The 20,884-nt window shown below is 48.1% G+C and overlaps 1 protein-coding gene across 5 annotated transcripts in view; it reads left to right on the forward strand.

Annotated features, from left to right (window-relative positions):
* LOC140389705 (transferrin receptor protein 1-like) overlaps nucleotides 1-20,884 on the forward strand; it is an 80,314-nt gene that overhangs the window by 44,207 nt on the left and 15,223 nt on the right. For all 5 annotated transcript variants that reach the window (XM_072474102.1, XM_072474105.1, XM_072474104.1 and 2 more), the window contains exons 14-17: nucleotides 429-496; nucleotides 16,521-16,597; nucleotides 18,411-18,495; nucleotides 19,624-19,845. In XM_072474102.1, the coding sequence (XP_072330203.1) occupies nucleotides 429-496; nucleotides 16,521-16,597; nucleotides 18,411-18,495; nucleotides 19,624-19,845 (452 nt within the window). The remainder of the gene's footprint in view (nucleotides 1-428; nucleotides 497-16,520; nucleotides 16,598-18,410; nucleotides 18,496-19,623; nucleotides 19,846-20,884) is intronic.

Genomic DNA, 20,884 nt, shown 5'->3' on the forward strand with positions numbered 1-20,884 from the left:
TATAATAAATGACCGTTTTAATCCTTACTAAGCGGTGCTGTGTTATTAATCATAACCTGAACTTGAACCACGTGGCGGTATCATAAAGATACCTGGCGACTCATGAGCAAAGGTGACCTAAACAGAGCAAATAGACTAAAGCTAGGACGAGCAACAGCACTAAGGCTAGGTCAGAGGAAACTTTTTAATATTGCAATCAGTTAATCCCAGAGCGGATTTGTAGAGGACCTGTCCCAAGCGGTTTGGAAGTGAATTAATTTTGTTTAACCTGCAACAGGCAAAGTATATTTATAATTAATTGGCTCAGTCGGCAGACCATTAATAACTTCTAAGCATTCATATTTAAATCTGAATTGTGAATGTTCTCATCCACTTTTGGCTTGAGAGATATTTTTGGAGTGTCAGTCACGTTATGTATTCTGTTCCAGGAGACGACAACTTCAGAATGTTTGGCAGTTCCATGTTGCACAATCTAATTCGAGAAAGTATTTCTGAGGTAAGAATCCAATTTAATGCTGATTAATATAGAAGACTTTTAACAAAATTATCTGCTGCCTTTAATTTCAAGGGGTCTGAATTGTCAACTAAACTGCAGCATATGTGAAATGAAAAAATGAAATGAAATAAATCGCTTATTGTCACAAGTTGGCTTCAAATGAAGTTACTATGAAAAGCCCCTAGTCGCCACATTCCGGCGCCTGTTCGGGGAGGCTGGTACGGGAATTGAACTGTGCTGCTGGCCTGCCTTGGTCTTCTTTAAAAGCCAGCTCTTTAGCCCTGTGCTAATATTGCTTGAGAATGGTGCCAAGCAGATGCAAGGCACCCAAAGACCCTGACTGCCTCTTTGACTGATTTAGGTTTAATAACATTTGGGTTTTGAGAGTACTATATATATTTTAATGAAAGCTATTATTGACTGCCAAAAAGATGTTGCATGAATGCATCTTGAAGATGACGCAATTTAGATCAACATTGCTGAATCTGTAGTCTTTGCACATTTGATGAGATCATGCCTGATCTGATTGTGACCCTCATTCCACTTTCCTGCCTGTCCCCATAACTCTCTTTGATGATCAAAAATCTGTCTAACTCGACTTCCGGGTGCGGCGATGACCAGCTAAGTCGCATGTTTCGGCACCTCCCGTTTCAACGGACTTTTGGGCTCTTAACGGGAGCCCCAACGGCAATTTTCGAAGGCTAAACCCAGTGTGAGGCGACATAGGAGGGAGTCCCCCTGGGTGTGGATGGAAAGAAGTGATAGAAGTGGCCAGATTGCGGAGGATCCTCTGGAGCAGCGGCAGAGAAGGGAAGGGAGAAGTAAGATGGCGACTGAGGGAGCCCAGTTGGTATGGGGCCTGGAACAGCAGGAGTTCCTCTGGCGATGTGTGGAGGAGCTCAAGAATGAGGTGCTGGCGCCGATGCTACAGGCGATCGAGGGGTTAAAGGAGGCGCAGAAGACCCAAGAGATGGAGCTCCGTGGAGTGAAGGCAAAGGCTGCCGAAAATGAGGACGAGATACAGGGCTTGGTGGTGAAGACTGAGACGCACGAGGCACTACACAAGAGGTGTATGGAGAGACTGGAAGCCCTGGAAAATAGCTCGAGAACTTAAGGATTTTGGGTCTTCCCGAAGGGGCAGAGGGAGCGGACGTTGGGGCGTACGTGAGCACGATGCTCCATACCTTAATGGGAGCTGAGGAAGTGGAGGGAGCGTACCGGGTCCTCGTGAGATGACCAAAGGCAGGGGAAATACCTCGAGCAATAGTGGTGAGGTTCCACCGCTGCAAGGACAGGAAGATGATCCTGAGATGGGCTAAGAAGACACGGAGCAGCAGGTGGGAGAACGCGGTGATCCACGTGTATCAAGATTGGAGTGCGGAGGTGCGAGAAGGAGGGCGAGTTTCAATCGGACCAAGGCGGTGCTCCACAGGAAGAAAGTGACATTTGGAATGTTGCAGCCGGCAAGACTGTGGGTTACACGCCAGGGCAAACACCACTACTTTGAGACGGCGGAGGAGACGTGGACATTTATTCAAGAGGAGAAGTTGGACTAGATTTGGGAAAGGATGTTTGAAATGAAGTAGCGAGGTGGTGGCAAGGAATTGTAGATCAGATGGGGGAATTTTTTTCCCCCTTGAAGGGGGACACACACTAAGAAATGTGGGCACCGGTGTGGGGAAGGAGAGAGGGAGCTGTGCCATTAGGGGCGGGGCCGAGAGGGAAGCGCGGGCTTTGTTCCCGCGCTATGGAAACTGGCGGGAAAAGGGGGCGCAGGAAGGAGGGGGCCTCACCAGCTGGGAGGCTAAGGATAAACGGGGGAAGCCGAGGTCAGCCAGAGTTGCTGACTCCCGGAAGCAATATGGGGGGAGCAATCAAGCTAGAGCGGGATCTAGCAAGGGGGGGGGGGGGGGGGGGGTGGTTAACTGGGTTGCTGCTGCTAAGGGGAAGGGGGAGCTGTTACGGGATGGGATGGTCGGGGCGGGAGGGCGCCGTCTGGGGGACAAGCGGATGCGTGGGAACCGGGTGAGGAGCTGGTTTAAAAAAGGGGATGGCTAGTCGACAATGGGGGGGGGTAAAGAGCCCCCCAACCCGGTTGATCACGTGGAACGTGAGAGGGTTGAATGGGCCGATTAAGAGGGCAAGGGTATTTGCGCACCTAAAGAAGCTAAAGGCAGATGTGGTCATGCTTCAGGAGACGCACCTGAAACTGGCGGATCAGGTTAGATTAAGAAAAGGATGGGTGGGACAGGTATTCCACTCTGGCTTGGATGCGAAAAATAGAGGGGTGGCAATACTGGTGGGGAAACGGGTATCGTTTGAGGCAAAGACCATAGTGGTGGACAGTGGGGTAGGTACGTGATGGTGAGTGGCAGGCTGCAGGGTGAAGCGGTGGTGCTGGTGAACGTATATGCCCCGAACTGGGATGATGCGAACTTTATGAAGCGTATGTTGGAGCGCATCCCGGACCTGGAGATGGGAAAGTTGGTAACTTCAACACGGTGCTGGACCCAGGGCTGGACCGGTCCAGATCTAGGACCGGGAGGAGGCCGGCAGCAGCCAAGCTGCTTAAGGGCTTTATGGAGCAGATGGGAGGAGTGGACCCCTGGAGATTTACTAGACCGAGGAGTAAAGAGTTTTCCTTCTTCTCCCACGTCCATAAAGTGTACTCCCGGATAGACTTTTTTGTCCTAGGAAGGGCGCTGGTCCCGAAGGTGGCAGGAACGGAGTATTCGGCTATAGCCATTTCAGATCATGCCCCACATTGGGTAGATCTGGAACTTGGGGAGGAAAAGGAGCAGCGCCCACTTTGGAGATTGGGCGTGGGACTGTTGGCGGACGAGGGTGTGTGTGGAAGGGTGAGGGGATGTATTGAAAGATACCTAGAGGTCAATGATGACGGAGAGGTCCAGGTGGGAGTGGTCTGGGAGGCGCTGAAGGTGGTGGTTAGAGGGGAGCTGATCTCCATAAGGGCCCATAAGGGGAAACAAGAGGGTAACGAAAGGGAGAGACTGTTGGGGGAGATTGAGGGTGGATAGACAATATGCGGAGGCTCCGGACGAAGGGCTATACAGGGAAAGATGGAGACTGCACACTGACTTCGACTTGTTGACCACGGGTAAGGCGGAGACGCAATGGAGGAAGGCACAGGGAGTACAGTATGAATACGGAGAGAAGGCGAGCCGACTGCTGGCCCAACAACTTCGGAAGAGGGGGGCGGCGAGAGAGATTGGAGGGGTTAGAGACGAGGAGGGAAGGATGGAGCGGAGAGGGTGAACGGGGTGTTTAAGGTATTCTACGAGAGGCTGTATAAGGCTCAACCCCCGGAAGGGAAAGAGGGAATTATGCGTTTCTTAGACCAGCTGGAGTTCCCGAAGGTTGAGGAGCAGGAGATGACCGGACTGGGAGCGCAGATTGAGGTGGAGGAGGTGGTAAAAGGAATCGGGAACATGCAGGCAGGGAAGGCCCCAGGACCAGATGGGTTCCCGGTGGAATTTTATTGGAAATATGTGGACCTGCTAGCCCCACTTCTGACGAGAACCTTCAATGAGGCCAAGGAAAGGGGGACATTGCCCCCGACGATGTCGGAGGCGACGATATCGCTGATCCTGAAAAGAGACACAGACCCGCTGCAGTGCGGGTCATACAGGCCTATCTCCCTCCTGAATGTAGATGCCAAACTATTGGCCAAAGTGATGGCGACAAGGAAAAAGGACTGTGTCCCTGGGGTGGTGCATGGTGACCAAACAGGGTTTGTAAAAGGGAGGCAATTGAATACTAATATACGAAGGTTGTTGGGGGTGATGATGATGCCCCCACCGGAGGCGGTGATAGTGGTGGCTATGGATGCAGAGAAGGCATTTGATAGAGTGGAGTGGGACTACCTGTGGGAAGTACGGAAGTGATTTGGATTTGGAGAGGTGTTCATTAGATGGGTTCGGCTCCTGTACGGGGCCCCGGTGACAAGTGTGATTACAAACAGGCAACGATCCGACTACTTCAGACTATATAGGGGCACAAGACAGGGGTGCCCCCTGTCCCCGTTACTGTTTGCATTGGCAATTGAGCCATTGGCCATAGCGCTGAGGGGCTCTAGGAAGTGGAGAGGGGTACTTGGAGGAGGAGGAGAAGAACATCGGGTGTCATTATACGCGGACCCAGTGGAGGGGATGCCTGAAATAATGCAGACACTCGGGGAGTTTGGAGAGTTTTCGGGATACAAATTGAATATGGGGAAGAGTGAAATGTTTGTGATGTACCCCGGGGAACAGGGCAGGGGAATAGACGATCTGCTGTTGAAGAGGGTAACGAGAGACTTCCGGTACTTGGGGATCCAGGTGGCCAGGAACTGGGGAATCTTACATAAGCTTAACTTGACACGACTGGTAGAGCAGGTGGAGGAGGACTTTAAGAGGTGGGACATGGTGCCCCCGTCATTGGCGGGCAGGGTGCAGGCGGTTAAAATGGTGGTCTTCCCGAGGTTTCTTTTTGTGTTTCAGTGCCTCCCCATACTGGTTACAAAGGCCTTTTTTAAGAAGGTGGACAGGAGTATCATGAGCTTTGTGTGGGCCGGAAAGGCCCCATGGGTAAAGAGGGGGTTCCTGCAGCGCAGTAGGAATAGAGGGGGACTGGCACTGCTGAGTCTGAGTGATTATTGTTGGGCCGCCAACGTGTCTATGATATGTATGTGGATGAGGGAAGAAGAAGGGGCGGCGTGGAAAAGGCTGGAGATGGCGTCCTGTAGGGGAACTAGCTTAAAAGCACTGGCGACGGCGCCGCTGCCGTTCTCCCCGAAAAAATACACCACAAACCCAGTGGTGGTGGCGACTCTGAAGATTTGGGGGCAGTGGAGACGCCATAGGGGAGTGACGGGTGCCTCAGTGTGGTCCCCGATAAGGAACAACCACAGGTTCGTCCCGGGAAGGATAGATGGGGGATTTCAATCTTTTTTTTTTATATAAATGTTTTATTGAAATTTTTTTCCCAAACAACAATTTTTCCCCTCTTACAAAGCAAACGCAACAATAATACAGAAATTTTAAACAATACACAAGTAACAAAACCCCTTTATCTTTGACCTAAACTAAACCCTCCCCCTGGGTTGCTGCTGCTGGTCATCTGTCTTCCCTCTAACGTTCCCCTAGGTAGTTGAGAAATGGCTGCCACCGCCTGGTGAACCCTTGAGCCGATCCTCTCAGGGCAAACTTTATCTGCTCCAGTTTAATGAACCCCGCCATATCATTTACCCAGGCCTCCAGTCCGGGGGGTTTCGCCTCCTTCCACATGAGTAGGATCCTGCGCCGGGCTACTAGGGACGCAAAGGCCACAACGTCGGCCTCTTTCGCCTCCTGCACTCCCGGCTCTTCCGCAACTCCAAATAGAGCTAACCCCCAGCCTGGTTTGACCCGGGCCTTCACCACCCGCGAAATCACTCCCGTCACTCCCTTCCAATACCCTTCCAGTGCCGGGCATGCCCAAAACATATGTGCGTGGTTTGCCGGGCTCCCGCCACACCTCCCACATTTGTCCTCCACTCCAAAGAACCTGCTCAATCTTGCTCCCGTTATGTGTGCTCTATGTAGCACCTTAAATTGAATCAGGCTAAGCCTGGCGCATGAGGAAGAGGAATTTACCCTGCTTAGGGCATCAGCCCACATACCCTCCTCTATCTCCTCCCCTAGTTCTTCTTCCCACTTTCCTTTTAGTTCGCCCACCGACTCCTCCCCCTCTTCCCTCATCTCTCGGTAAATCTCTGACACCTTGCCCTCTCCGACCCACACCCCTGAAAGCACCCTGTCCTGTATCCCCTGTGTCGGGAGCAACGGAAATTCCCTCACCTGTTGTCTAGTAAATGCCCTCACCTGCATATATCTCAAGAAATTTCCCCGGGGCAACTTATACTTTTCCTCCAATGCTCCCAAGCTCGCAAAAGTCCCATCTATAAATAAATCTCCCACCCTTCTAATTCCCAACTGGAACCAGCTCTGAAATCCTCCATCCATTCTTCCTGGGGCGAACCTATGGTTGTTCCTGATTGGGGACCCCACCAGGGCTCCCCGCACCCCTCTCTGTCGCCTCCACTGTCCCCAGATATTCAATGTTGCCGCCACCACCGGGTTCGTGGTAAACTTTTTAGGTGAGATCGGTAGCGGCGCCGTCACCAGCGCCTCTAAACTCGTCCCTTTACAGGACTTTCTCTCCAGTCTTTCCCACGCCGCTCCCTCACCCTCCATCCATTTACGTATCATTGCCACATTGGCGGCCCAATAGTAATCGCCCAAGTTCGGTAGTGCCAATCCTCCTCTGTCCCTACTACGCTGAAGGAACCCCCTCCTTACTCTCGGAACTTTCCCTGCCCACACGAAGCTCGTGATGCTCCTGTCTATTTTATTAAAAAAGGTCTTAGTGATTAGTATAGGGAGACATTGAAATACAAATAAGAACCTCGGGAGGACCATCATCTTAATTGCTTGCACCCTGCCCGCCAGCGATAGAGGCTGCATGTCCCACCTCTTGAAGTCCTCCTCCATTTGTTCTACCAACCGTGTCAGATTAAGTCTGTGCAAGGTTCCCCAGCTCCTAGCGATCTGAATCCCCAGGTATCGGAAGTTTCTTTCCACTTTCCTTAGAGGCAAGCCTTCTATCTCTCTACTCTGGTCCCCTGGATGTATCACAAATAATTCACTCTTCCCCATGTTTAGCCTATACCCCGAGAAATCCCCGAACCCCCTCAAAATTCGCATGACCTCTATCATTCCCCCCGCTGGGTCCGACACGTATAACAATAGGTCATCCGCATATAACGAGACTCGGTGTTCTTCTCCCCCTCTAATCACCCCTCTCCATTTCCTGGAGTCTCTCAACGCCATGGCCAGAGGTTCAATTGCCAACGCGAACAACAATGGAGACAGCGGGCATCCCTGTCTTGTTCCCCTATATAGTCGGAAATACTCCGATCTATGTCGACCTGTAACTACGCTTGCCGTTGGAGCCCCATAAAGAAGTCTAACCCAGCTAATAAACCCGTTCCCAAACCCAAACCTCCTTAACACTTCCCATAAATACTCCCACTCCACCCTATCAAATGCCTTCTCTGCGTCCATTGCCGCCACTATCTCTGCCTCCCCCTCCACTGGGGGCATCATTATCACCCCTAATAGTCGTTGCACGTTAACATTCAGTTGTCTCCCTTTTACGAACCCTGTCTGGTCTTCGTGCACCACCCCCGGGACACAGTCCTCTATCCTCGATGCCAGTACCTTTGCCAACAATTTGGCGTCCACGTTCAACAATGAAATGGGTCTATAGGACCCGCACTGCAACGGATCTTTATCCCTCTTCAAAATTAACGATATCGTCGCCTCCGACATCGTCGGGGGTAGAGTCCCCCCTTTCCTGGCCTCATTGAACGTCCTCACCATCAACGGGGCCAACAAGTCCACATATTTTCTGTAATACTCCACCGGGAACCCGTCTGGTCCTGGGGCCTTCCCTGCTTGCATGCTTCCCAGTCCCTTAATAACCTCGTCCACCCCAATCGGTGCCCCCAGGCCTACCACCCCCCGCTCCTCCACTTTCGGGAACCTCAATTGGTCCAGGAACTGCCGCATCCCCTCCTCTCCCTCTGGGGGTTGAGACCTATACAGTTCCTCATAGAAGGTCTTGAACACCTCATTTATCTTTCCTGCCCTTCGCACCGTGTCTCCCCTTTCGTCTCTAATTCCTCCTATCTCCCTCGCTGCTGCCCTCTTTCGCAATTGATGAGCCAACAGGCGACTCGCCTTTTCCCCATATTCATACCTCCTCCCCTGTGCCTTCCTCCACAGTACCTCCGCCTTTCTGGTGGTCAGAAGGTCAAATTCCGTCTGGAGTCGTCTCCTCTCCCTGTACAATTCCTCCTCCGGGGTCTCTGCAAATTCCCTATCCACCCTTAAAATCTCCCCCAGTAATCTTTCCCTTTCCTTGGCCTCTGTTTTCCTTTTGTGGGCCCCAATGGAGATCAGCTCTCCTCTGACCACCGCTTTTAGTGCTTCCCATACCACTCCCACAGGGACCTCGCCGTCGTCATTGACCTCCAGATATCTCTCAATACACCCCCGCACTCTTGCACACACTCCCTCATCCGCCATCAGTCCCACATCTAATCGCCAGAGTGTTCTCTGCTCCCTTTCCTCTCCTAATTCCAGGTCCACCCAATGTGGGGCATGATCCGAAACCGCTATGGCTGAGTACTCAGCTTCTTCCACCCTAGAGATCAACGGCCTTCCCAAAACAAAAAAATCTATCCGGGAGTACACTTTATGGACATGGGAGAAGAAGGAAAACTCCCTAGCCCTAGGTCTAAGAAATCGCCATGGATCCACTCCCCCCATTTGGTCCATAAACCCCTTAAGTACCTTGGCCGCTGCCGGCCTTCTTCCGGTCCTTGAGCTGGATCTATCTAGCCCCGGGTCCAGCACCGTATTAAAGTCCCCTCCTAAAATCAAGTTTCCTACCTCCAGGTCCGGTATACGCCCCAGCATCCGTCTCATAAATCCCGCATCGTCCCAGTTTGGGGCATACACGTTAACCAACACGACCTCCATTCCCTCCAGCCTGCCACTCACCATTACATATCTACCTCCGCTATCTGCTACGATGTTCTTTGCTTCAAATGCGACCTGTTTCCCCACCAAAATGGCCACCCCTCTATTCTTTGCGTCCAGTCCTGAGTGGAACACCTGTCCCACCCATCCTTTCCTTAGCCTAACCTGGTCCGCCACCTTTAGGTGCGTCTCTTGGAGCATAACCACGTCTGCCCTTAGTCCTTTCAAATGCGCGAGCACTCTGGCCCTTTTTATCGGTCCGTTCAGGCCTCTCACGTTCCACGTGATCAGCCTCACTAGGGGGCTACCTGCCCCCCTCCCGTGTCGACTAGCCATTACCTTCTCTAGGCCAGTCCCATATCCCGCCTCCGCGCTCCCGCTCGCTCCCCCAGCGTCGCACACCATCCCCGCCCGCCCACTCTTTAGCCATTTCCTTTTGGATTTCCGCAGCAGCAACCCAGTTGTTCCCCAGCCCCCCCTCCCCGCTAGATCTCTTTCTATCATGATTGCTCCCCCCATATTACTTCCGTAAGTCAACTGACTTCAACTGACCCCGGCTACTCCTGCTCACTCCTCGACCCCCCCGATGTGGGGAACTCCCATCCGCCTTGCGCCTGTCTTCCCGCCTTGTTCTTTCTGGTGCGGGAACATCCCTTTACCTGACCCGCCTCTTATGGCGCAGCTCCCTTTCCCCTCCCCCTCCCCTTCCCCACTCTCCAACTATGTCCCGTCTTTCCCCCCCTCACCGGCGCCCACATTTCCCCAATGTCTCCCCCCTTCCCTGTTTACTTCTCAATTAACTTCCACCGTAACATTAACAATAACATTTCCTGCAGCATCAGTCCCTCAGTTCCGATCCAATTTCTCTTCTTTGATGAAGGTCCATGCTTCCTCCGCCGTCTCGAAATAATGGTGTCTCTCCTGATACGTGACCCATAGTCTTGCCGGCTGCAGCATCCCGAACTTCACCTTCCTTTTATGCAACACCTCTTTGGCTCGGTTGAAGCTCGCTCTCCTTCTCGCCACCTCCGCACTCCAATCCTGGTATACCCGTACCACTGCATTCTCCCATCTGCTACTCCGCACCTTTTTAGCCCATCTCAGGACCTCTTCTCTATCCTTAAGGCGGTAAAATCGCACGATTATCGCCCTGGGTGGTTCTCCCGCTTTTGGTCTTCTCGCCGGAATCCGATTTGCCCACTCCACCTCCAAGGGGCCCGTAGGGGCCTCAGCACCCATCAGTGAGCTCAGCATCGTACTTGCGTACGCTCCACAGTCCACTCCTTCCACACCCTCAGGGAGACCCAGTATCCGAAGGTTCTTCCTTCGCGCTCCATTTTCTAGGGCTTCGATCCTTTCAGTACACTTTTTATGAAGTGCCTCGTGCGTCTGTGTCTTAACCGCCAGGCCCAGGATCTCGTCCTCAATATCTGTCACCTTCTGCTCCACCACACGGAGCTCTGTCTCCTGGGTCTTTAATGTCTCCTTGAGCCCCTCAATTGCCTGTAGCAACGGGGTCAGCACCTCCCTCTTCAGCAGCTCCACACACCGTCTCACAATTTCATGCTCAGGCCCCCATGTCGCCTGCGCTTTCTCCGCCGCCATCTTGTACTTCTCTCTTTCTGACCCTTTGGTCGACGATTCCTCGCGCTGCAGCCGCCGCCGCCAGTTTTTTCCTCCTTCGTTTGGGGGGGACTCCCTTCTCACACGCCCCACACCGGGTTGCGTCGTCGAAAAATTCCCCGTTGGGGCTCTTAAAAGAGCCCGAAGGTCCGTCAGAGCTGGAGCCGCCGAAGCGTGCGGCTAGCTAGGCATCACCGCAACCGGAAGTCCCTTCAGTGGCCTTGATGAGGTCTTTTCACAGTTGTTCCCTCTGCTGCTAGAATTCACTTTTGATACAGGCCCTCAGGTCAGCTTGCAGCTTTAAGCTTGCCCTTCCCCCGCCTGCATGCTGGAAGAGGCCCTGTTTATCCTGCAGTTGCAGCCAAATCTTTTACTGTTTCTGCGTGTGTCTGGCAACCAAGAGACATACCCTTCCTGGGGGACACTGCCGGGGGAATATTGCAGCCTTCTTCCCACACCGGGAAATGTCAAACAAATACCGTGGGGGCCCTGTAAAAGAGCCCAAAAGTCCGTTCCAAGCAGGAGCTGCCGAATATGCAACCTAGCTCTGCATAGCCGCACCCGGAAGTCCGGGGGATTTCAATCTTGGCAGCGAGCAGGAATTGTGAAGCTGAAGGACTTGTTCTTGGACGGGACGTTCGCGAGCCTGGGAGCACTGACAGAAAGATACGGGTTGCCACCTGGGAATGCATTTCAATATATGCAAGTGAGGGCATTTGTGAGGCAACAGGTGAGGGAATTTCCGCAGCTCCCGACGCAAGGGACCCAGGACAGAGTGATTTTGGGGGCATGGGTGGGTGATGGTAGGGTGTCCGATATATATAGGGAAATGAGAGATGAGGGGGAGACGATGGTAGAGGAGCTGGGGGAAGAGATTGAGGAGGGGCTGTGGGCAGATGCCCTGAGTAGGGTAAATTCCTCGTCCTCGTGTGCCAGGCTCAGCCTGATCCAATTGAAGGTTCTACACAGGGCGCATATGACTGGAGCAAGATTGAGCATGTTTTTTGGGGTGGAGGAGAGGTGTGGGAGGTGCGCGGGAAGCCCGGCGAACCACACCCACGTGTTTTGGTCATGTCCGGTATTGCACGGGTTCTGGGTGGGTGTGGGAAAAGTGATTTCAAACGTGGTGGGGGTCCAGGTCGAACCAAGCTGGGGGTTGGCTATATTTGGGGTTGCAGATGAGCCGGGAGTGCAGGAGGTGAGAGAGGCCGATGTTTTGGCCTTTGCGTCCCTAGTAGCCCGGCGAAGGATTCTACTTATGTGGAAAGAAGCTAAACCCCCGGGCGTGGAGGCCTGGATAAACGACATGGCTGGGTTTATAAAACTGGAGCGGATAAAGTATGCACTGAGAGGTTCGGCTCAGGGGTTCACCAGGCGGTGGCAACCATTCCTCGACTATCTCGCAGAGCGATAAGGGAAAATAGGAAAGATAGAAGCAGCAACCCGAGGGGGAGGGGGGGGGTTCATTTGGGTTTTCTGGGGTTTTGTGTATGTTGGTACATGTTAGATGTTTATATTTATTTTCTCAATGTTATTATTTCTGTTATTATTTCTTTTGTTACTTATTTGTTGTTGGCATTTGCCGTTAGTTAATATATTATTTAAAAAACGATCAATGTATATACTGTTACAAAGTTGTAAAAATGGAAAATATTTGGTTGATCGAAAAACTTTTTAAAATATATTTTTTTTAAATGTTTTTTTAAATCTGTCTAACTCAGCCTTGAATATATTAAATGGTCCACTGCCCTATGTGGAAAAGAATTCCAAAGTTTAATGACCCTTGGTGAAGAATTTCCTCCTCATCTCCCTTAATATTAAACTATGCCCCCAAGTTCCAGATTCCCCATGAGGGGAAACATCCTCCCAACATCTACCCTGACAAGCCCCTTCAGGATCTTGTGTGCTTCAATCAGTCACCTCTCATTCTTCTAAACTCCAGTGAGCTATAGGCCTTATTAACTCCACCTTTCCTGATAAGACAAGCCATTCCTCTCCAGAATCAGCCGAGTAAATTTTCTTTGAACTGCTTCCAATGCAAACATATTCCTCTTTAAGGAGATGAAAACTGCATTAGACTCCAGGTATAACTGTGCCAAAGTCCTAAACAGTTGTTGTAAGACTTCACTACTTTTATATTCCATTCCCTTTGCAATAAAGGCCAAAGTTCTATTTAACTTCCTAAACACTAGATATCCTATCTGCCAATATTTTTCCTATTCACATAGCCAGTCTGTATCTCTTTGCAGACTTTTTCTATCCTCACAACATGCTGTTCTACTAAACTTTGTACCATAAGCAAAGTTGACCAAAAGACTGTCTGTTCCTTCATCCAAGTCAGATTGTAAATAGTTGGAGCCGCAGCATTGCTCCAGTTAGAATTTGCAAACTTGAAAATGGCATATTTATTCCAACTTATCCACACTACCATATCATCCCAAACACCATGAGCACTTGCACAGTAACATTTTATGGGGCACCTTATCAAATGCCTTTTGGAAATCCATGTTTGTAAATTATCACACACTGACCAGTTTATTAGCAAAGCATTTTACCCAGCTGTCTTTACTTATGAGGCAAACAAAGGACAAAACAAATTTGCGGTTTAACCCATTTTAAGTCACAATTTTTGGATTCTTTTACTATTACTCCATTTTATTTGAATATTACAATATTCAACATCACACACATGTGAATCAGACTCACAGTTGAGTTCTCGGTATTACCCGCAGTTAGTGAAGGAGGCTGGCCAGGCGATAATCACTCAATGTGGATATCTTCTCCTGGGCTCCAAGCACAGGGTCCCTTCTTGCGATGGTTGTGCCTAGGGACCTCCGGATTATTGCTGATTAACTGTTCTGATGTTCGATCTTTCATTCGGGTTCTGCTAGCACCGAGTCATAGGTATACGCCCACACCTGACCTAAGTTCTGTTGTGCCATCCCGACTTAAATTTGTTAATGGGAATAAACAGGGTACTCCTGTTCAGCCAGGGTGATTCAATCAAGATCCATTGTCCTTGAAAAACACTTGTCTAACCAGGTATTAGCCAGTTATAGAGTCTGATGGCCTCTGTTTGTCTTGCTGCAAAGTTGATCACCTCTGTCTGTAAATTAGTTACATATTCATAGCATGGTCTTGTTCTTTTGTGTAAATGTGATACATACTGTGAGTGGGTAATCACAAAGTCAATATAGCGATTGATGAGTTTGTGTTGTCTTCAGTGCTCTTGCAGACGGTCAGTATTGATTCCAGCCAGGGCCGGATTTGGCAGTTTCTGTTTCCAGCCAATGTGTTTTTCCCACTTGTCAGTCTGTTCCGAGTACCACACCAAATACACCATAGGCTGGATTTTGGTGGGGGATCATGTAAAATGTAACCGGTGGATAGCCCGGTCTTCCCATCCCACCCCTGAGCCAGTCTCTACAAAACCGTAGGTAGGCAGCTGCCAATATTGGCAGTCTTTTAATTTGAAACAATTAACCAGGCAATTGAGCTTGTCAACAAGTCAATTCACCTGAATATTACACTGCCCACACCATAATATTACAGGCAGGAGTGAGCAAACCATTGTTAAAACAACTTATTGGAAAAGGTGTGAAGGAAGGCGGCGCGGTTCATACAATTCATTCAGGGAATTCCCTGTGTGCACCGGAGACCCCCACCTCCCATTCCTCAACCTGGCCTCCAAAGCCTGTGGCCTCACAATCCCTGATCCTGCCCTCTCCAAAACCTGAGGACCAGGGTGACCCAAGTATCAAGGAAAAGATTAAGGAACACTTTGGCATGTGGGTCTGAGAGTGAGGTAGGTCATTGCTGGTGAAGAGCTTAGTCCAGGGGTGTTACTTTGGGGGAGTGGGTATTTCCGATGCTGTTACCTTTGCCTCTGTCCCCTAGCACTTAATGTTACCAGCCTGGCAAATGTCAAAGCCTGTGGAGACATCAGAAATCTGGGACAAACTAATCTTGGGAAGGCCTGACCCAGGGCAGGGGATGAAAGGCCAAATTACGGGATGGTTGGTCACCCTGCCCGGGGCTTATGAGTCTGGATGTCATAATTGCCGCCTTCACAGTCCGTACTTGAAGTCCCAGTAGTGCCTAATACTCAGATACGGCGCTGATAGGACTTCTAGCCAGCAAAATCGACTGGCAGTTCTTGAGCGTAGGACTTCTCCCACTGAGAAGCAGATGTTCCACTCTGCTCATTCACCCCAGTGGTAGTATGTTATCACTCCGTGGGGGGCGACGACGTTTAAGGTATTCATGCCACCCCCCCACTCCCAACTTAATGAAATCTGCCCTGCCTCATTGCATTACGATTTTCTAAATGTCCTGCTAAGACCTCCTTTGTAATGGATTCCAGCATTTTCCCGATAGCTTAAAATTTCTTGAATAGTCTTGTTACATTTGCTGATTTCCAGTCTGCTGGGACGTTTCCAATGAATTTTGGACGATTACAACCAATGAATCCACTATCTCTGTATCGTTGGAGAATATTGTGTTATTTTGTAAAGAAGGCTATTTGTGAGCAAATGATTCATTTAAGCTTAGGAAAGGTTAATAGAGGTAACTTGTCTGAGAGATAAGAAGGGTAAAGATACTAAACTCATGTATATGTAATAAGAGGCCATGGTGAAGTGGTTTTATAAGTAAATAGGTTGGGTTTAAAATTTGCATTAGGAGATAGATAGGGACTTGGCTTTTCAGCTGTTAAATTTCAATGGGTACTTTTGCAATTTAAAAGGAAACGAGGGAAGGTTAACATTTTATTTGACACAAAATGGGAGACAATAGGAAAACAAAATATTTTTATATTTTGGGAAGCTTGAGTTCAAAAATCTGCTGAGGGCATTGGGATCAAAAATGAAAGGAGAAAAGGATATTAAGGTTCTAGCTGTGTGCAGAAGATGGCTTGAGGCCACCAGCTTTGTCCTGAGGTGTAAAATCTGAAGTAGCCATCCAGAAACAAGGATAATCTTAGTTTTAGAATTTCCACAGCAGAGTGGGTGAGAGTTTGAGGAGCAGTGTGACCTTTACTAGAGCAACAGCACTTTTACCATGGGTAGTACTACTGGATTTTTAAGAGTTAAAAATATATACATGAATATTGCCAAAAATGTGTTTAGTTGTATATTCTGACCAAGTGGGTTCTTTTGGGGATGTTTTGTAAGACTCTTTTTAACTGTCTAACTTTAATCTTATGCGCTTAAGTTTTCTTTTTAATCTTATAACTTTTAATATTCTTGGGATGCCTTCTTTGACTTCTGCTGTACTACCTTCTCAATTACACTTGCAATGACTTTATTTAAGTCCAGGCCTGTATTTGTGAATGCAGATTTCTGACCCTCAAACTGATTGCGAAATTCTTCTGAAATTCACGTTATGACCACCCTTTCCTAGAGGATCGTTTATTATGAAGTCCTTAAGTAATCCTGTCTCATTACATTACCAGGTCTGAAGTAGCCGGTTCTCTGGTTGGTTCCAGAACATACTGTTCTAAGAAACTGTCTGGAATATATTCTTTGAACTCCTCCTCAAGCTATTGGCAACTTGATTTGTCAAATCTATTTGAAGGTTAAAATCTCGCATGATTGTTGCACTACGTCTCCTACAAGCTCCCACTATTTCTGAATTTATAGTCTGTCCTACAGTGTAGCTAGTCACAGGATCTTTCAATGACATCTACCGATAACGTTCCTTTGAAGTAATGAGAACTGAAATTTGTATTTAGAAATATACTGACATTAAATTGTTGTTTTTTAAAAGTCTGTTAGAATTTTAAGACCCCATAAGACCTCATCTTATGTTTCCAACAGGTAAAGAGCCCTTCGTCACCTGAACAAACCATCTACAAAAGGGCTAAGTCGGGTGTTGCCGACTGGTTGGAAGCAACGTAAGTTATTTTGCATATCATCTCAATTTAACTGATTATTTTTTTTTTTTTTTCTGTCATACGTTTCCTTTCCCATGCGGAAAAACTAAATTCTGGCTCCATTAATCTATCCGCCTCTGTTGGGGGGAATTAAACTTGAGTCCTGGAGACTGTCTTGAGCTTTAAGGAAAAGTTGTTCTTTCACATGCATGCCGGAGATACAGCAGCTCGGGCCTGAACGCTGCAGGTTCCTGCGAGTCAGTGTCTCTCTACTATTGTACATTGCAATGGCCAGTTATACTGTCCAATGTTGTAAAGTTCCATATTGTTTTACTGAGTGGACAGTCCCCCATATCTTTGCTTTGGGGAATGGGGTGATGCAGCCAGAGATGGGGGGGGGGGGGGGGGGGTGTTGGGAATGGGCAGTGTTCAAGGACCCATTTTGTGGAAACACTTCTGGTCCTTCTGACCCCCAAAGGACTCAGGTGTTCATCTTAGCCTTCTTCTAGCCAGTTGGTTCTTCCCACCATGGTTTTGTTACTGGACAGCATAGGGTGCAGTGCAGTACTCTCCTGGCTTGACTTTAATGTTGTTATATCACTGGGCTGTGATCTTGTAGGCTCCCTGCAAGTCTTTTTTTTTTAGATTTAAAGTACACAATTCATTTATTTTTCCAATAAGGGGAAATTTAGCGTGGCCAATCCACTGCACATCTTTGGGTTGTGGGGAGTGAGACCCCCACACACTGAGAAAATGTGCAAACTCCACATGGACAGCAACCTGGGGCCAGGATCAAACCGGGTCCTCAGCACCATGAGGCAGCAGTGCTAAACACTGCACCACCACGCCACCCTCTGCACATCTTTTAACAGGACCATTGCAATGCCCTGAACTGTTGTCATTTTATATTCCGAGAATTGGGTCAATTGGAGGAATAGTCTGGAATTAAGTCTAATGACGACGACTAAAACCATTGTTGATTTTAAAAATCCATCTACTTCACAAATGTCCTTCAGGGAAAGAAATCTGCCATCCTTACCCAGTCTGGCCTCCATGTGACTCCAGACCCACAGGAATGTGGTTGACTCGTAAAAAGAAATGACCTCGAAATGGCACAAGTAAGCCATTCAGTTCAAGGGCAATTAGAGCTGGGCGATAAATGATGGCCCAACCAGCGACACCCACATCCCATGAAAGAATTTTAAAAATTGTTGACCCTTGCCGCAGGTTGGGGGCAGGGGAGTGAAATTGAATCCACAATATTTCAAGGCTGCATTACTTTCAAAACAAATTCTATTTGTTCTTCTGACACTGGTGATCTTCAGCAACAACATTCTTCAAAGGAAAGTTTGCACAATGGTACAATGAACACATTTTAACAATTGTGTTGAGATTTGAGGTTTAGTGGATTGGCATGATGATTAGGATAGCACAACTTTAATGTAACAGCTCCACAGTATTGTAGAATTTTATGATCTGTATGTGTATTCTTTAACTTGGCACCTCTGCAGATTCTCTTCAAGCAAAAGATATTGAGGAATGGGATCCAGAAGTGGTTAGGAAGCAAGATGAATGCTAGGGACAAAATCTCTTAAGGGACAGAAAGATTGCAGAAGGTGGCGGTCAGGGGAGATGACCTTGCTATCATCAGCACTGCCTTGGGGAACCCATTAAGATTGAAGAGAAATCATTTTCCAGAAGGAACTAATTGAACTTCAGACATCTCCATACAAAATGGGATAAGTCTGAGCACAAATCCAAACCTTTAGTAAAAGTAATTGAAATACCACTTCCAATACCTAATATTTTACAAATAAAGCATTGCTTCTTGCAGTTTGCAGCCGATGCCTATGGATACCAGTGTTTATGCGTTCTTGGCAGTTGGTGGGATCCCAGCTATTGGACTCAGTTTTACTGGGGTAAGTGGTGTTTGAAATTCCTGCTGAGACATTGCGAGTTTAGATCTGGATTGGAATGAAACTTTCTCATGGCCATGCCATTGACATCATTGGAGTCAGATTAATGGAAATATTTGGGTAGACCTTTATTCGCACTGGCTCTGTAGTGGGGGGAAATTGTGCTGTAGGGTTTTGCCAGTGTTAAGAGAACCCATGGGTCTCTGCAGGTCAGTAAAAACTTTTTAAATTATCTGATATGGCAAACGATAGCATAACCAAAGTTGTTGATTTTTAGACTTATTACTTTGAATTTTCTCCAGTCGTAGCAAAACCAAAGAAGTAAATGGTGCCTAACTTTAAAGGCTTAGATGAGTAACTGTGTTGCACATGATGTATTTCTTTTACCTGTTGTGTTACAAGTGGTGCTTGCCTATTTGAGGGTGGGCTTGTTATGCATCCACCCCTGAAAGTACTAGAACTTGTTGAGCAGATCCCTGCCAATTTGAGATCTCACTAAAGTTTTGTCCCCTTCCTTCCAGAATGCTGGTACCCCAGGAATTGTTTTGGTGGGGCAGCAGGCAGGGGAATGGCACTAACCAATTTGTTTTTGCAGAGCTAATAATCTTTATTAGTGGCACAAGTAGGTTTACATTAATACTGCAATGAAGTTACTGTGAAAATCCCCTAGTCGCCACACTCTGGCACCCGTTCGGGAACACCGAGAATTCAGAAATTCACCTGACGAGCATATCTTCCGGGACTTGTGGGAGGAAACCAGGCCACCTGGAGTAAACCCACCGGGAGGGCGTGCAGATTCTGCACAGGCAGTGACCTGGGCTGGGAATCGAACCCTGGACCCTGGCGCTGTGAAGCAACAGTGCTAACCACTGTGCTACCATGCCGCTGCATGAACAAATGGCTGCATTCTGTGCTGTAATCATTCAGTGAATCTGTTGAGTTTATTTTTGGGGTTAGACTAAATTGCTAATGGTGAAATCAGCTCCCCAATGTTGAAGAAGTGAGTTGCCAATTATTTTCAGAAATTTTGCAGGGTATTTGCTTCCAATTCCTATTAACCAAAACCAGAGGAGGAGAACTTTAGGATGCATATATAAATTTAGTATTTCTAATTGTTCTTTTTTGTTGCAGGATAAAAATTACCCATGCAATACCGAAGTTGACACATTAAACACTCTCAACAAGTTTACCAATAATAAACTAGAGGTTGTTGGTCGTACCGTGGCAGAAGTCATCGGAATTGCTGTGATAAAGCTAATCAGTCACCATCAGCTTCCACTTGATTTTCAGAAATATGCTAATGAGTTGTTGGTCTACACTACTCAAATTCAAAATTATGCATCAGAGCTAAAGGTAAACAAAAACTATGTAGAATCTTTTTTTTAAATTAAGGGGCAATTTTAGTGTGGCCAATTCACTTACCATGCACATCTCTTCGGGCCGTAGGGGTGAGACCTACACAGACGTAGGGAGAATGTGCAAACTCCATGCGGACAGTGACCTGGGGCCGGGATCGAACCCAGGTCCTCAGCACCATGAGGAAGCAGTGCTATCCACTACACCACTGTGCTGCCCTTGACGATGTAGAATCTTTGCTCGTCGTAGAGTCTGATCAGTAGAAGTATGAATGAAAATAGTAGTTCTACTCCAGGAGCAGAAAATAGTACAGTTCTACACAAGGAGCAGAGTTTGAACTGTTGTTTGGCTTAGACCAGGAATGATAAAATTGCTTCCTCAACAAACATATCTGCATAGAAATAATCTATTTGGCCAGTTGTGTGCTAGAAAAGTCTAAAATGGTTTTCCAGTGTCAGCTTTGTTCAGTTGGTAACCTTTACTTTCAGTTGGAGCTTGAGAGTACGGGCCCGATTATGAATGGGCACATAATTTATGCTGGAACTTGAATCCATTACTGAGAGTGTTGCATTGTAAGAAATGCAATCCTTCTCATAAAGCACTGACTGAAACCCATTCTCCAATTTGGCTGGAAAAAGACGCTGACTTAATGAAAAACAGCAGGGGATCTTCCTGGTCAATGTTTATCACTTAGCCAATAGAACTAAAAATAGCTCATCTGGACAGTTTTTTTTTATTGTTCTTCCATGAGATGTCGCCGTCACTGCCATGACCAACATTTCTTTCCCATCCCTAATTGCCCTTGAATCCAGTGGCTTGCTCGGCTACATTGCAGAGAGAGCCACATTGCTATGGGTCTGGAGTTGCATGTAGGCCAGGCCCGGTAAGGATGGTAGACTTCCTTTCCAAAGGATATTGACAAACCAACAATTGATTACTGAGACTAGCTTTCAATTCCAGATTTTTATCAATTGAGTTTAAATTCCACCAGTCATGGTGGGATTTGGCCAGTATCCCCAGAGCATTAGCCTGGGTC

Source organism: Scyliorhinus torazame, chromosome 14 (genome assembly GCF_047496885.1).
Source record: "Scyliorhinus torazame isolate Kashiwa2021f chromosome 14, sScyTor2.1, whole genome shotgun sequence".
Lineage (NCBI taxonomy): Eukaryota > Metazoa > Chordata > Chondrichthyes > Carcharhiniformes > Scyliorhinidae > Scyliorhinus > Scyliorhinus torazame.